Source organism: Hylobates moloch, unplaced genomic scaffold, assembly GCF_009828535.3.
Source record: "Hylobates moloch isolate HMO894 unplaced genomic scaffold, HMol_V3 SCAFFOLD_2, whole genome shotgun sequence".
Lineage (NCBI taxonomy): Eukaryota > Metazoa > Chordata > Mammalia > Primates > Hylobatidae > Hylobates > Hylobates moloch.
Genome location: NW_026652277.1, coordinates 103,334,258 through 103,351,158, shown reverse-complemented (window position 1 = coordinate 103,351,158; position 16,901 = coordinate 103,334,258). Strand labels below are relative to the sequence as shown.

General features: G+C 37.0%; 1 protein-coding gene across 5 annotated transcripts in view; it reads left to right on the top strand.

Annotated features, from left to right (window-relative positions):
• SNX14 (sorting nexin 14) overlaps nucleotides 1–16,901 on the top strand; it is an 87,203-nt gene that overhangs the window by 11,571 nt on the left and 58,731 nt on the right. For 3 of the 5 annotated variants that reach the window (XM_032154601.2, XM_032154581.2, XM_032154565.2), the window contains exons 2-6: nucleotides 3,610–3,730; nucleotides 5,593–5,669; nucleotides 5,752–5,830; nucleotides 10,380–10,423; nucleotides 12,545–12,632. In XM_032154601.2, coding sequence (XP_032010492.1) covers nucleotides 3,626–3,730; nucleotides 5,593–5,669; nucleotides 5,752–5,830; nucleotides 10,380–10,423; nucleotides 12,545–12,632 — 393 coding nt within the window. In that variant the 5' untranslated portion in view covers nucleotides 3,610–3,625. The remainder of the gene's footprint in view (nucleotides 1–3,609; nucleotides 3,731–5,592; nucleotides 5,670–5,751; nucleotides 5,831–10,379; nucleotides 10,424–12,544; nucleotides 12,633–16,901) is intronic. The other 2 variants (XM_032154590.2, XM_032154573.2) reach the window with 1 other exon arrangement.

Below are 16,901 nucleotides of genomic sequence, written 5' to 3'. Positions count from 1 at the left end.
TCTCCATCTCACTCCTCAATCCGTTGTAGCCCTTTGCCATTCTAAAATTGTTTTTGCCTAGTTAATCAGTGCCTCTTTTATTGTGAAAACTAAAGGACACCTCTCAATTTTTATTTTACAAACATTTGGTCATATTGTCCACTTCATTTCTGTAGAGTTTTTTTTTTTTTTTCTGTTTGTTTGTTTGTTTGTTTTTGACCTTGCCAGCTTTTATGACTTGACCCTTGGTTTTCTTTCCAACTCTTCTAATTACTTGATCCTTTATAGATTTCTTTTCCTCTGCCTAGTTCTTAAATATCTTATGCTCATTTCTTTTTTAACTCTGTAGATTCTCCCTGGGTCATTCATTTATTCCTATGGCTTCAGGGATATTTATGTTGATAATTTCTAAAACTTTATCCTTAGCCCATATTCTCTCCAGAGATTGAGACTACCCAATATTTAGGTGCTTGTGGAACATTTCTGTGTAGCATGTTTTAAAATACCTGAAACTTAACACGTCCAAAGAGAACTGATTTTTTATTTTTCTCTTCTGCTTGCTTTATTTATTTAGACGGAGTCTCGCTCCGTCACGCAGCCAGAGTGCAGTGGCGCAATCTCGGCTTACTGCAGCCTCCACCTCCCAGGTTCAAGCGATTCTCCTGCCTCACCTTCCCTAGTAACTGGGATTAGAGGCATGTGCCACCATGCCCAGCTAATTTTTATTTTTATTTTTAGTAGAGGTGGGGTTTCACCATGTTGGCCAGGCTGGTCTCAAACTCCTGACCTCAAGTGATCTGCCTGCCTTGGCCTCCCAGAGTGTTAGGATTACAGGTATGAGCTACTGTACCTAGCTCCTTCTGCTCACATCTAATCAACTACTTAATCCTCTTAATTTTTCCTCCCAGTGTCCCACAAAATAATTCACTTTTTAAGATCTCTAAGTCTCTTCCCTAGTTTAGGCCATCACTGACTCTCGTAGATTACTGCAACAGTTTTCTAACTAGCCTGTGTGTGTCCAGTCTAGGCCATTCTCCATATTTCGTCCAGAATGGTCTTCCTATTATTTAATCTAATGATATCCTTCTGAAAATTCTTGAAAATTCTTTAAAATCTTCTTAAATCTCTTCATTGTCTTATAGGTATTACTCAGGACTCTTGATGGTAGATAACAGAAACTCAGCTCACACTAGGTTTAACAAAGGGCAAGCCTTGGAAGGTTTTGTAAGTGCAGAAATAACTGGAGTGTAGGTGGGCCCCAGAAACACATGGAAGCAGGATTTGGAATACTGCCAATTCTTTCTTCCCCTTCCTTTTTCTCCTCCTCTCTGAATTCTGCTATCATTCTCTTCTCACTCCTCTCTCCTTTAAGTGACAAAGCATATGGCTGTCAGTTTTATTACAGCTTCACATTACTACTATCGTGAGATGAACGAGACTGGTTGGACCCCAGTTCATGCAGTTTACTCTGTCAGTTCATGCAGTTTACTCTGTCAGTTCATGCAATTTACTGTGTTTCAAATGCCTGTTACTCACTAGGTTGTCTCAGATGGCGTCCATCCCTGAACCAGTCAGCTGTAGGTAGGGAAGAAGATACTATGATTGGCATATTTTGTTGTTGTTGTCATTTTGTCTATTCTTAATCCAGTCTTGAGTGAGGAAGATAGAATCTTAAGGAGATAAAAGCTCTTATTCCCATTTGAACTTCATGAATAGAGTGTAAAGAAAAAACACTTTGCAGAAGGGATGGTAGTCTCTACTGAGTCTACAAATTATTAGATCCCTACAGTGCATTTTCTTGTAAGATAATACGGGCAGTCCCTGCTTTGTCTGGTAGTGAGGGTCTGTAAAAACGATTGTGCAAGCAGAAACTGTGCAAAATGGTTTCAGTCAATGGGAAAATTATGATTGAGTTTTAAAAAATTTTGTCAAGACATTGAAAACTCTCATTGTCAGTTATAATAGTATAGGGAAATGAAAAAAATAGTAAAGTGAGTAGTACACTGTAATTTTAAACATTAGAAACACTGAGAATTAAAGTGTTTTATTTCTTTGTAAAAATATATTAAGAGTAACTTAAACAGTGTTTGCCCTCTTCTCATCCAATAACATGGGATATGGAGCGAATATCTTTTTCATGCGTAGGTGAATTACCATACTCCTAAGTTTGGATCAACTTTCAGTGTTTTATCCAATGTTGTGCAATCTCCAAAAGTTCCTTTGCTGGTGTCAACTTCTTCTGGGACATTTTCATCATTGTGCCATAACCACTCATCTCATTGATGTCAATAAGTTCACTACCTTTCTCTGGCTGCATAGAATCTGTTGAACAGCAGCATTGTCATCATTCCCACAGTCAGCTATTTCTTCTGTAACTTCATTCACATTTGATTTGAATTTTACTTCTTGCATTATCACTGTTCATTTCTTTGTTTCTCTTTAATATTTGTGGGCCAAAGGCCATGTTTGTAAAATGTATTGCAGATTTATTATTGGGAGACAAGGAGGTAACACAGCTCCATGGTTTCCTGTCTATGCATGCACTGAAGAACAACAATGTGCAGTGAGTGACCAGTCACTGACAGAACTGATGTGATTGGTCCCTGATCATGATGCACATCTGTTATTTATATAGTGATTTGTGGACTGATGAGTTAGCAGAGTTTGTATTTTATACAGTTACTCACAGTTAATAAATAATACTGTGGTCATTGGCATTTGAACTGTGTTGTGGGGGACTGGTGTTATTTAGCACAATCATGGTATCTGAAATTTTTGCATATGAGAACTGTGCAATGTGAGGACTACCTGTATTAAGACACACATTGCCTATTATATGACACTATATTATTTGGCTTCTGCTTTTGCTTTTAGATTCATCTTAAGGCCTTCTTCCTTGGAAGTGTGCTCACACAGACCTAAGCCCATGTGTTTCTCTCAAGTTTGAATTCCCCTGCCTCTTCTCCAGTCTCCCATACCTCTGTCCCATCCTCTTCTGTTTATTTGTTCCTACTTACCCTTTAAGTTTTTCTGCAGACATTGCTTTCTCTGTAAAAACTTTTCTGTTCTTTTCAAATGTAGGTTAATCAGCCTGTGGTATTCCCATATCACACAGACTTTCTGTCGTAATATCATATGTGTGATCACATAGTATTGTGCTTATTTTTACTTATGTATCACCACTACTAGACAGTGTTTTCCATGCAGGTAGAGACTATGCAGTGCAGTTCCTCACTATATTCCCAGGACCTACCTCTGTCTATAACAAAATAGGTACTTAGTAAAATTTTTTTGATGTAGTGAAAAATAATCAGAATTTTGGTGGGATATGAATACTACAATATCATCAGAAGGTATTCTGGAAGAATGTAGTATAGACTAGTTAAACATAGGTACCAATTATGAAATATTGATCATTTATGCTTCCTTATCCTTTAAATGAAATATATATTTGATAGCATACATCTTATGATTCTTGTATTTAATACATCACAAAATTAATCATAATTGGAAAAATTGCTTCAATCTGATATTGTAGGTGCTTAATGAATGCTTGTTAAATCAGTGAAGCAGTAATTTAGAATTAGGCATTTTCTTTGGTTCTAATAATTATTTTCATTTATTTTTAAGGTATATTCATATTTTGATGATCTTCTGGTCATTTGTTGCTGGAGTTGTCACATTCTACTGCTCACTAGGACCTGATTCTCTCTTACAAAATATATTCTTCACAATAAAATACAAACCCAAGGTAAAATTATGTGTTCTTATTGTTAAGAATCAATGTGTATGAGCCTAAGCTGTTTATTATTTGAAAGCCTGCTAAAGCAGGGTATTTTTTTAATTTACAAAATTTGTTTTCTTTCTTCTCTTTTTTTTTTTTTTTTTTTCTTTTTAGGTACTGTGCTGAAAGCAGTGATTTTTAAAAAAATATCCATCTAGTATTATTTAATAATGGAAGTCTATTAGAAAATTTTCAAAATAAGATTTGTATATGTGTATGCTTTTAAGGTATACAATTCTCTTAGAGGAGCTATAAACAGAAAATATGGTACAAAAGTTTCAGAAAGTTGGAATCCACAATTTCAGGGTGTCCTCTATTAACCATGAGGACAATAAATTAAATCAGAGGTTCCCAAAGCTGACTGTACAGTAAATCTCCTGGGGAATTAAAAAATACAGATTCCTGGGGTGTACTACCAGATTTTGATTGAATAGTTCTGGGTTAGAGCCTTGTAATCAGTACTTGTTAGAAGCTTTCCAGCTGATTCTGAGGCACAGACTCAGGAAATTCTGGGTTAAATGATCTAATCCTATTAAATTCTTAAATGTTTGTGTGCTTCATAGAAACAGAGATATAATTAGGCAGTTTGTATAACCAAAGTAATTTATTTCTGAAATTTAATGAAGGGTGGTAATGTGGTGAATCTATCTCTGTAAAGCAAGGTTCTGGTCTGTAGATTAAGGGTTTAGTGGGGTATCTTTTCCTTTTCCTTTTTTTTTTTTTTTGGCATGGAGTCTTGCTCTGTCACCCAGGCTGGAGTGCGGTGGCGCCATTTTGGTTCACTGCAACCTCTGCCTCCCAGGTTCAAGTGATTCTTTTGCCTCAGCCTTCCATGTAACTGGGATTACAGGCACACGCCACCAAGCCCAGCTAATTTTTGTATTTTTAGTAGAGACGGAATTTCACCGTATTGGCCAGGCTGGTCTCGAACTCCTGACCTCAGGTGATCCACTTGCCTCGGCCTCCCAAAGTGTTAGGATTACAGGCGTGAGCCACTGCGCCTGGCCTAGTGGGATATCTTTAAGTCTTAATAATTCTTTAAGTTGATGTAGTATCTTGTCTCGGGTTTGTTGGTATTTCTACTCAGAGGAAACACAACTGAAAGTGGTGCCCCATATTTGATCAGGAACTGTAGTAGTTACCTCATACCTTTGTCATTGAATTCAAGACTTCAGAGAAAGAGAAAATAGTTTTTTCTTATTATGCCTTTGCAGTAGAGTGTCACTTTCTTTTTCCTTTCTTCCTTTTTTTGAGACAGGCTAGAGTTGCACAGGCTAGAGTGCAGTGGCAGGATCACGGCTTACTGCAGCCTCAAACTCATGAGCTCAGGTGATCCTCCCACCTCAGCCTCCTGGGTAGCTGGGACTATAGGCATGTGCCACCACACCTGTCTAATTTTTGTATTTTTTTTGTAGAGACAGGGTTTTACCATGTTTCCCAGGCTGGCCTCAAACTCCTGGGCTCAAGCCATCCACCCACCTCGGTCTCCCAGAGTGCTAGGATTATAGGTGTGAGCCACTGTACCTGGCCAAGTTATCACTTTCAAATATAGACTGAATTTTTTTAAGTGATCATAGCAATTGATTTTAACTTTAAGCTTGGAAATTTGGCTTAGGTATTATAAGGCATTTCATCTGGTATTTTTTTCTCTGATGGTTTAGTTTAGCCAGTATTATGTATTACAAAGAAAGGTTTCACTGTTAAAGTAGACAAAAAATGTTCTTTGAATTTGTACATTGATTTTAAAAACTTCTGAAAAGTTGATTCTTTTAAATAAAGATGATATGTAAAGATGGATCTCCCCACCACCTCTCATTTTCCTTTTTTAGCAGTTAGGACTTCAGGAATTATTTCCTCAAGGTCATAGCTGTGCTGTTTGTGGTAAAGTGAAATGTAAACGACATAGGTAAGTTAAATATTTTTTTATTTGTTGATCCTTCTAATTACATTTGGATTTCAAGTGATTTAGTTGTATAATTTTTCTTTAGGCCTTCTTTGCTACTTGAAAACTACCAGCCATGGCTAGACCTGAAAATTTCTTCCAAGGTTGATGCATCTCTCTCAGAGGTAACTGATTTAATTAATATTATTAACGGAAAATGTTAAATGCCTGTGGAAAAATTTTCCAGAATTTTTTATCAAAAAATTTAATTATGGAGCATCTTAATACATGTCACTTAAATCAGTTCTGAGTTAGGCAGTTGATTATTGTAGACTAAACAACTTGAGTAGTAAGCTAGAAATGTTTTTGAATCTCATGTTTAATTTAGACATTTTCAGCTAAGGAAAGCACTGGTTTACCCGAAATAGTCATAAAGATGAAAACAGTCATCTTTATGATAGCGCAGCAGAAATATCATTTTGTAATTCCAAAAGGAACCCTGGACTGCAAGGAGCAAATTGATATATATCTTACTGAATTATGACCCCAGTTTTGACACTAACTGAAGGGTAGAGTAGGGAATGGGATATTTTTCAGTATTTCCACATAATACAGGAATGGAAAACATGTTCTCTTATCTTTGTTATAGTCAGATTTTATATGTATCTTTTTGGTAACATGTTTTAGTTGTTTTAAAGACTTGTCTTCTCAGTGGATTTGACAAAACACTCAAGTCCTTGAAGGCAAGGAATGGGGTCTCATTTGTTCCTAGCATCAAGTATCAGGTCACGTATATTGTTGGTAGCTGATCAAAGTGTATTGAATTAAATTGGATGCTAATTAGTTGAAGAATAGCATCTGAATCCCGCTTAATTGTTCTTTATCCCATTTTGTATCCTGCATAAAAGCCCATTAAAATTTGGCATTTTTTTCTTTGCTTCTCTAAGGCCTTTTTTTTTTTTTTTGAGATGGAGTCTTGCTCCATCACCCAGGCCGGAGTGCAGTGGCGCGATCTCACCTCACTGCAACCTCTGCCTCCCGGGTTCAAGCGATTCTTCTGCCTCAGCCTCCCGAGTAGCTGGGACTGCAGGCGTGCACCACCACACCTGGCTAATTTTTTTTCTTTTGTCTTTTTAGTAGAGATGGGGTTTCACGTGTTAGCCAGAATGTAGTCTTGATCTCCTGACCTCGTGATCCACCTACGTCGGCCTCCCAAAGTGCTGGGTTTACAGACGTGAGCCACTGTGCCGGGCCTCTAAGGCCTTTTTCATCTTCAAGATACCCTGATTTAAGACTTCTGTCTAATATGGTAGCTCCTAGCCACATGTGGCTATTAATAAACACTTGAAGTGTGCTAGTCCAAGTTGACATATGTTCTGTGTATAAAATATATAGTGGATTTTGAAGATTTCTTAAGAAAAGACTTAGAAAAAAGGAATGTAAAGTTTCTTTTTTTTTTTTTTTTTTTCGAGATGGAGTCTCGCTCTGTCACCCAGGCTGGAGTGCAATGGCATAATCTTGGCTCACTGCAACCTCCGCCTCCCGGGTTCAAACGATTCTTTTGCCTCAGCCTCCCAAGTAGCTGGGACTACAAGCGCACACCACCATGCCCAGCTAATTTTTGTATTTTTAGTAGACACAGGGTTTCACCATATTGGTCAGGCTGGTCTCGAACTCCTGACCTTGTGATCCACCTGCCTCGACCTCCCAAAGTGTTGGTAGTATAGGAGTCAGCCACTGTGCCTGGCCAAGTATCTCATTTTTTGTATTGATTACATGTTGAAATGATAATATTTTGGATGTGTTGGGTTAAATAAAATATAAAATTAATTTCACCTGTTTCTTTTTACTTTGTAAAAAATGTAGCTACTAGAAAATTTAAAATTAATGGGTGACTTACATTATATTTCTGTTGGAGAGTGCCAAGTTGAGGTCTGTTGAAGAAAACTTCTAACAAGAGTATTATTTGTGTCTTTGACATGTCATTCATTCATAAAAATGAAAGGACTTGTATAAAACCCTTGGTCCAGTACCTGGCACATACTGGTGCTCAGTAACTATTAGCTCTCACATTTAAAAACATATTTTGATATCTTATAGGTAAGAACTGGGCTAGGCCCTAGTGATTAAAAGAGAAGATATGGTCCCTTTCTACCAGGAACTTTAGTCTAGAAGTGGAGGCAGGCATATAAACAGGTCATCACAATATAATTTAATGCAGGCAATAATGGAAAAAAAATTAAGGTATATAGAATTAGTATAGAGGAGAAGTTCTTAACTATTGAGAGGGCAATCAGATCGGAGAACTGAAGGTTTTCCAGACTAATAGTGTGGGAAAGGGTATTTCAGGATTTGAGCAGAGCTTTCAAAAGGAAAGAGAGGCTTGAAACAAGGTGGGATGTTCAGCAAACTAGAGAGTAAAATGTGAGGGAGGATGTGGGCAATGAAGAAACAATATTCTAGTAGCTAATATTTAATGATTTACTTACTGTATATTAGGCATTGTGCTAAGCTCATTCATTATTTCATGTAATCTACATATAACCTATGAAGTGGGTACTATTATTGATAATTTTACCAAAGGTAAATGGAATTTAGAATTTTAGTAATTTTCTCAAGTTTCATATTTGGTTGATTACAGAACTCAATAAAAAACTCAGGTCTGGTTAAGTTCTTAATCAGGATTTTATATGGCCCTTTAGAAATGAGACTATCAAATGACTTTAAGGGCTATGCTGATGGAGCTTACATTAATTGATTCTGGAAGTTAGTGATTTTCTTGAATTTGCAGATGTGACTCATAGGGTACACTGGGAGTGAAAAGGAAGTGATGCAGCTGCTGCATGCCAGCAGGTGCCCTTCAAAATCAGTGCAATTTATACCTTTCTTATTTTCATATATTCAGGTTTGATATATTGAGGATTTCATGCAAGAGGATGATGTGGTCAAATGTATGTTTTAGGTTACTTTGGCAACTCTATTTAGGATGGAGGGGAGTGAGCTTGGAAGCAGGGAGTTGAGAGGCCATTGCTGCAATATAAGGGGTAAGAAAATGGGTACCCGCTAGGCGTGTTGGCTCATGCCTGTAATCCCAGCACTTTGGGAGGCCGAGGTGGGCGGATCACCTGAGGTTGGGAGTTCGAGACCAGCCTGACCAACATGGAGAAACCCCATCTCTAGTAAAAATGCACAATTAGCCGGTCGTGGTGGCACATACCTATAATCCCAGCTACTGGGGAGGCTGAGGCAGAATTGCTTGAACCCGGGAGGCGGAGGTTGAGGTGAGCCAAGATTGCGCCATTGCACTCCAGCCCAGGCAACAAGAGCGAAACTCCGCCTCAAAAAAAAAAAAAAAAATAAGAAAAGAAAAGCACTACTTAGGATATAAAATCAGTAGGACTTGGTGATTGGCTGGATGTGGGAAATAAAGGAAGAATAAATGTTTAACGATAACTCGTTCTAGTCTCTTCTCTCTATCCTATTCATTGTTATCCCTGTTTATATGTGTTTTCATTTCCCAACACATATAAACAATGCTTAGTTTTTGTACTAAAACGTCTAAATTATTGTTCCCTTAATATTTAAACTAGAGAATTCACAAACTTTATTATTGCTGCCAGAGAAAATATATGATCTGATTTTGGAAGCATTAGATTAGATATGTCGTTTTGTTCCCTCCCTACTGCATTTGTAAGTTACTGCCCAATGTTGCAACTCCTTGTAAAAATTATGACATACTGCTATACCCAAATCCAGGAAATGGAAGATTTAACACCCAGGGTTTGTTTTATTTTGTTTTGTTACTTTTTCACTTATATAACTTATGTACTGATTTGAGTGTACAGGTAAAATTTCTCAAAGCGAACATATCTGTGTAACCAGCATTCAGATCAGGAAACAAAACATTACCAGCATCCCAGAACTCCCCTTTGTGTTCCCCTCTAGCCACTATACTCCCTTCAAAGGTAACCACTAATACCTAATTTTGACCCCTTACCTAAATCTTAGCTGCTTGTTTCTTCACTGTATTCTGAAAATACTGACTTATAAAGTTAGGAATGGAAGGGACTAACTTGCTCTGTTTCTTTCCATAGCACGGTTTTGGTTCAGTTAAGTTTCAGAGTCAGGAACAATTCATTTAACTTTTTGTTTGATTATGGGAATATTTAGAAATATGTGCATGTCATTCTAATAATAACTTTTCCTATTTGTGGAATTTTTATGATTTTCCAAGTGTTTTCTCATATGTTTTCTTTGATCCTCATTCACATAAGGTTGAAATATACATTTTGTCATGTGAAAGTATTATATTACTGTCGTTATTTGTTTTTTGTTTTTTTGAGACAGAGTCTCACTCTGTCGCCCAGGCTGCTGTGCAGTGGCAACATCTTGGCTCACTGTAACCTCTGCCTCTCAGGCTCAAGCGATAACTCCTGCCTCAGCCCCCCAAATAGCTGGGACTACAGGTACACATGATTACACCCAGCTTATTGTTGTGTTTTTTGTAGATACAGGGTTTCATCATGTTACCCAGGAGGTATCCACCTGCCATCTACCTGCCTTGACCTCCCAAAGTGCTGGGATTACAGGTGTAAGCCACTGCTCCCAGCCTACTGTCACTATTTGTGATAATAAAATTGTTTCGTGGTAATGTTACATGTTACCAAATAGTACCATTTATTTTCCAAAAACTAATTAATTTTCTTTTTCTTTAAAAAATAATTGTTTATGCAGGTTCTTGAATTAGTGTTGGAAAACTTTGTTTATCCGTGGTACAGGTATGTTCCTTTTATAAGATCTTTTTTCTTTGATACAGTGAATACTATTAAGTTAAGCATGCTAATGACATGTTTTTCATGTAGACCAGGATTTCTCAACTTTGTCATTGTTGACCTTTTAGCCAAAATAATTATTTCTTGTGGGGTCAGTACTCTGCATTACACAATAATTAGCACCCCTGGCCTCTCCCATTAGATACTAGTAGCAGACATCTCTACCACCAGTTCTGACCAATAAAAATGTCTTCAGAGGTTGCCAGATATGACCTGGAAGGCATAATTGGCCCTAGTTAAGAACCACTGATGCAGGCATCAGTCAGTTAATAATTTGGTGATAGTAAAGAGGAAGAAAACTTAGGCCGTGTTTTGAAAGAAAAGTAACTTGTGGAATTCCTTATCACTCCTAAATTTAGTGATTTAATAATTTTGTATACAGTTTTCACATTTGAAATAATTGTACCTTTTGGAGGGGAATCTGCATTCACATATTTCATTAAATTGAAAGATAGCTTCAGTACTTTTCCTGGAGAATTAATGGTTTTTTTTCCCCAAGCACCTTTGTTTTTGGTGTATGCCATGTATGTACAAGGGCCTTGTGCTTTTGAAGATACAGAAAATACTTTAGATTTGACAGAACTCTATTTTGAAATTAGAGAGATACAACTTATATCATTTAATAAATACATATTTTCTTAAATAAGCATCATGTGTTTAATATATATTTGAACACTTGTGCCTCCATGGCATATACATATGATGTTTAATGACATCTACCCTGATTTTATATTGATTCAGTATATTTTGAATTTTCTTTTCTTTCTTTTTTTTTTTTTTTTCTTTGAGATGGAGTCTTGCTCTGTTGCCTAGGCTGGAGTGCAGTAGCACAACCTCAGCTCACTGCAACCTCCACCTCCCAGGTTCAAGCAATCCTCCCACCTCAGCCTCCCAAGAAGCTGGGGTTACAGGCCTGCGCCACTATGCTCGGCTAATTTTTGTATTTTTAGTAGAGATGGGGTTTCCCCATGTTGGTCAGGCTGGTCTCAAACTCCTGACTTCAAGTGATGCACCCACCTCGGCCTCCCAAAGTGTTGGGATTATAGGTGTGAGCCACCATGCCTGGCCGAATTTTCTAATTAAAAGAAAAAAAATGCTACTAGTTGAATTCACCCAGAATGTTTAAGACAAATTTAATATCGTTTCTATGCCATATTTTCCTGGAGAGCTATGTAAATTTACATTTGATTCTGCCTTAAATATCTGGCATTTGCCATTTAATTAAAGCTGATGGTGAGGCCTTTTGTAAAATGAATCCTTTTGTGAAGACTCCCTTACTTTCTCCCATCTCTGCATTGCGACACTTTCGACATAAAATCTAGTTGTATTTCTAAGTGTGAAAGTATATTTTCTTCTCAGTTGTAGCTATTGATGCTGTAATATCCCCTTCTTCAGGGTTAACAGCGGGAAGCATGGTTGATACAATTATCTTTCCTATTCTGCCAAGAAAGTTAACAACACTGTCTTCGAGTTCAAGATATCATCATTCTTTCTTTTCTTGCCTTTGATTAGGGAAGTGTTCTAATTCTAGGGCCCTCCAAACATCAGGAAAATGAAAGTAACTCCTCAGTTGAAGGTTGTCAGAATTTCTGTTTTACAAAATGTCTGAGTTTCAGTTCATTTAATTTCTTTTTCAAATAGAGCACACCTTTTTTTGTTTTAACTTTTAGAATTTATTTTATAAGTATTTTAAACTATTTAAAAATTTTGTATTAATTCTATTGCTCCTCCAAAATTATTCATTGTTTTATTTCTTTGAATTTTCTTTGATGTTGCTTAGAACATGATCTCAGTATTGTAAAAATAAGACTATGTAGTCGTGTATGTCTGCAAGGAAATATGTTACAATTTAGTTAATAGTGATTATGTCTTGATGCTAGAATTATGGTAGATTTTTGTTTTATTTTTTGTACATTTCTTTTGTTCCACAATGAAATGTATTATTTGTAAATGAAAAAAGAAAAGTAGCTTAAGCAAACAGAAAAAAGGAAAATTTTCCCTTGGTTTGTAGAAGGTGAAACTGTATTTCTCTGAACTTCTGAATATTTGTTTTTCTCCTTATTGAAGGGATGTGACAGATGATGAATCCTTTGTTGATGAACTGAGAATAACATTACGGTTTTTTGCATCTGTCTTAATAAGAAGGATTCACAAGGTATATATTTTTAATGAGAAATTTGGGAATTTCGGGCTTTATTATTTAATGAAAGAGATTTAAAACAATTTTTTGTGAGTACATGGCAAGTGTACATATTTGTGGGGTACATGAGATACTTTGATACAGGCATGTAGTAAGTAATAATCACATCATGGAAAATGGGGTATCTATCCCTCAAGCATTTATCATTTGTGTTGCAAACAATCCAATTATACTCTTTTAGTTACTTTTAAATGTACAGTTAAATTTTTGACTATACGCACCCTGTTCTATCAAATACTAGGTCTTACTCTTTCTAAGTGTATCTTTTAGGAGATTATTTTAAACATTTTTTTTTTTTTTTTTTGACAGAGTTTTGCTCTGTCGCCCAGGCTGGAGTGCAGTGGCATGATCTTGGCTCACTGCAACCTCCGCCTCCCAGGTTCAAGTGATTCTCCTGCCTCAGCCTCTCGAGTAGCTGGGAATACAGGAGCGTGCCACCATGCCCGGCTAATTTTTTGTATTTTTAGTAGAGACAGGGTTTCACCGTGTTAGCCAGGATGGTCTCGATCTCCTGACATTGTGATCCACCCACCTCGGCCTCCCAAAGTGCTAGGATTACAGGTGTGAGCCACCATGCCTGGCCTTAAACCTTATTTTTACTTTCTCCTATACCATGTGTATTTGTTTTGTCTTCATTTTTTTAGGTTAAAAAATTAGTGAATAATTTTTGATCCATAGATCAGTTTTGCTTTCTTTCATTTTAATGCTTGAAAGTTATCTTGGTTTGTAGAAATTAGAAATGAAAAGACAGCTATAGAAAAAATTCATGTTCTGGCCATCAGAGAAATGCAAATCAAAACCACAATGAGGTACCATCTCACACTAGTTAGAATGGCAATCATTAAAAAGTCAGGCAACAACAGGTGCTGGAGGGGATGTGGAGAAATAGAAACACTTTTACGCTGTTGGTGGGACTGTAAACTAGTTCAACCATTGTGCAAGACAGTTTGGCGATTCCTCAAGGATTTAGAACTAGAAATACCATTTGACCCAGCCATCCCATTACTGGGCATATACCCAAAGGATTATAAATCATGCTGCTATAAAGACAAATGCACACGTATGTTTATTGCGGCACTATTCACAATAGTAAAGACTTGGAACCAACCCAAATATCCATCAGTGATAGACTGGATTAAGAAAATGTGGCACATATACACCATGGAATAGTATGCAGCCATAAAAAAGGATGAGTTCATGTCATTTGTAGGGACATGGATGAAGCTGGAAACCATCATTCTCAGCAAACTATTGCAAGGACAGATAACCAAACACTGCATGTTCTCACTCATAGGTGGGAATTGAAGAATGAGAACATTTGGACACAGGGTGGGGAACATCACACACTGGGGCCTGTCATGGGGTTGGGGCAGGGGGAAGGAATAGCATTAGGAGATAAACCTAATGTAAATGACGAGTTAACAGGTGCAGCACACCAACATGGCACATGTATACGTATGTAACAAACCTGCACGTTGTGCACATGTACCCTAGAACTTAAAGTTTAATAATAATAAAAAAGAAAAAAGTCATGTTCCAGTTAGATGGATTTATTGGGTAAATGGCAATGATTATGATCTACTTTAAAAAATATTTTTCTTAGCCAGGCATGGTGGCTCACGCCTGTAATCCCAGCACTTTGGGAGGCCTAGGTGGGCGGACCACTCAAGGTCTGGAGTTCAAGACCAGCCTGGCCAACATGGTGAAACTCCATCTCTACTAAAAATACAAAAAATTAGCCAGGCATGGGGGCGGGCATCTGTAATACCAGCTACTCAGGAGGCCGAGGCAGGAGAATTGCTTTAACCTGGAAGGTGGAGGTTGTAGTGAGCTGAGATCGTGCCATTGCATTCCAGCCTGGGCAACAAGAGCGAAACTCTATCTTAAAAAAACAAAAAAACAAATATTTTTCTCAAGCTGTATTTTGTGCATATTTGGATCATTGCTATATATATTTGTAGTATATTGTCTGTAGACACACACACTTTTCTACTGCTTTGTCAGTTCAGTATTGACATATTGAACATATTGAGAATGTGTTAATATATAATATCTCTGCCACTAGTAATAAAATAAAGATTAATCTTGTTAAATTACTCTATACCTATTTGAGAAATGAACAATATAGTCAACTGCTAGAGAAAAGATATGCAAAAAACGTACAGTAGTTCACAAAAAAAGATACAAAATGGCCAATGAACACTTGAAAGTATGTTGTCTCACAGCAAATAAATATGTTTTTAATGAGATATTATTCTTTTACTTATCAGACTGGGAAAGGTAAAAAAGAGTGTTAATATCTAGTAATGGTGATGTATGGAAAACAAGTTCAAATTCAAATTGGTATAATTCTCACATTTGAGGGCAGTTTGGTAATCTTTATTAAGACTTAAAAAAATCTATACTCCAGGCCGTGTGCCATGGCTCATGCCTGTAATCCGAGGTGGCTGAGACGGGCGGATCACTGGAGGTCGGGAGTTCGAGATCAGCCTGGCCAACATGGTGAAACCTCATCTCTACTAAAAATACAAAGAAATTAGCCTGGTGTAATTGTGCGCACCTGTAATCCCAGCTACTTGAGAGGCTGAGGCAGGAGAATTGCTTGAACCTGGGCGGTGGAGGGTGCAGTGAGCCGAGATTGCGCCACTGCACTTCAAGTGCTTGGGCAACAGAGCGAGACTCTGTCTCAAAAAAAACAAAACAAAACAAAACAAAAAACAGAAAAAAAAACGTATGTTCAAAGATTTATTGCAGTATAATTTATAAAAAGTAAAACTGAAAAGAAAAACTGATGTCTACTAAGATTGTTAGTTGAGTAAATATAATACATCCTAATTATAGAATTCTACATGGCCATGAACAATCATTTTGTAGAATAATACTTATTTTCAAGGGAAAATATTTATCTTAAATAGTCAAGTAAAGGGGATGCTTATATGCTGCTGGTGGGAATGCGAATGAGTTCAGCCACTGTGGAAAGCAGTTTGGAGATTTCTAAAAGAACTTAGAACAAAATTCAAAGGAATATAAATTGTAGACATGGAATCAACCTAGATACCCAGCAGTAGTGGACTGGATAAAGAAAATGTGGTACATATACTCCATGGAATACCACGCAGCCATAAAAAAGAATGAAATCATGTTCTTTGCAGCAACATGGATGTAGCTGGTCCTAAGTGAATTAACACAGGAACATAAAATCAAATATTTCATGTTCTCATTTATAAGTAGGAGCTAAACATTGGATACACGTGGATATAAGCAATAGACATGGTGACCTACTTGAGGGTGGAGAGTGGGAGGAGGATGAGGATCAAAAAAACTACTTGTGGGTACTGTGCTCATTACTTGGGTGACAAAATAATTTGTACACCAAACCCCCATGACATGCAATTTACTCATGTAATGAGCCTGCACATGTACTTCCTGAACCTAACATAAAAGTTGGAAAGAAAAAGGAAAAAAAAAAAAACAAAAGAAAAAAGAAACAGTCAAGTGAACAGGCTGGAAACTAATATATGTGGTATTTTTCCACTCTGAAAACAAAGTTCATATATTAAAGCTTGTTAATACATATATTAAGGACATACACCTCCTTCTCACTGTTAACTCTTAGTGTGGTGGTGGGCTGATGCTGATTTTTTTTTCCATGCACTTCTTTATATTTGTCTTTTTCTATTGCATGTAGCTTTTATCACTTTTGAAAATCGTTGATAAACAGTCATCACATTGTTTAACAGACAGTCTAGGGTAATTGACCCATAATATTTAAGTGGAATGAAAGAGTAAGAAATATCAATTGGTTGATGACAAACCATTTAAATTATACTTTGGAATAAGTAAAAATTGATTTATCAAAATTAATTTTGATTGCCATATTACAATTAGCTAATAAACGTTAGTTAATTGAACAATTCTTCTATGTTAACCTTTTCTTTTTTTTTTTTTTTTTTTAGACAGGGTTTCACTTTATCACCCAGACTGGAGTGCAGTGGTGTGATCTCAGCTCACTGCAACCTCTGCCTTCCAGGCACAAGCGATTCTCCTACCTCAGCCTCCCGAGTAGCTGGGATTACAGGCTTACAGGCGTGTGCCACTACCGCCTCACTAATTTTTTTTGTATTTTTAGTAGAGACAGGGTTTCACCATGTTGGCCAGGCTGGTCTGGAACTCCTGACCTCAAATGATTCACCTGCTTCAGCTTCCCAAAGTGCTGGGATTACA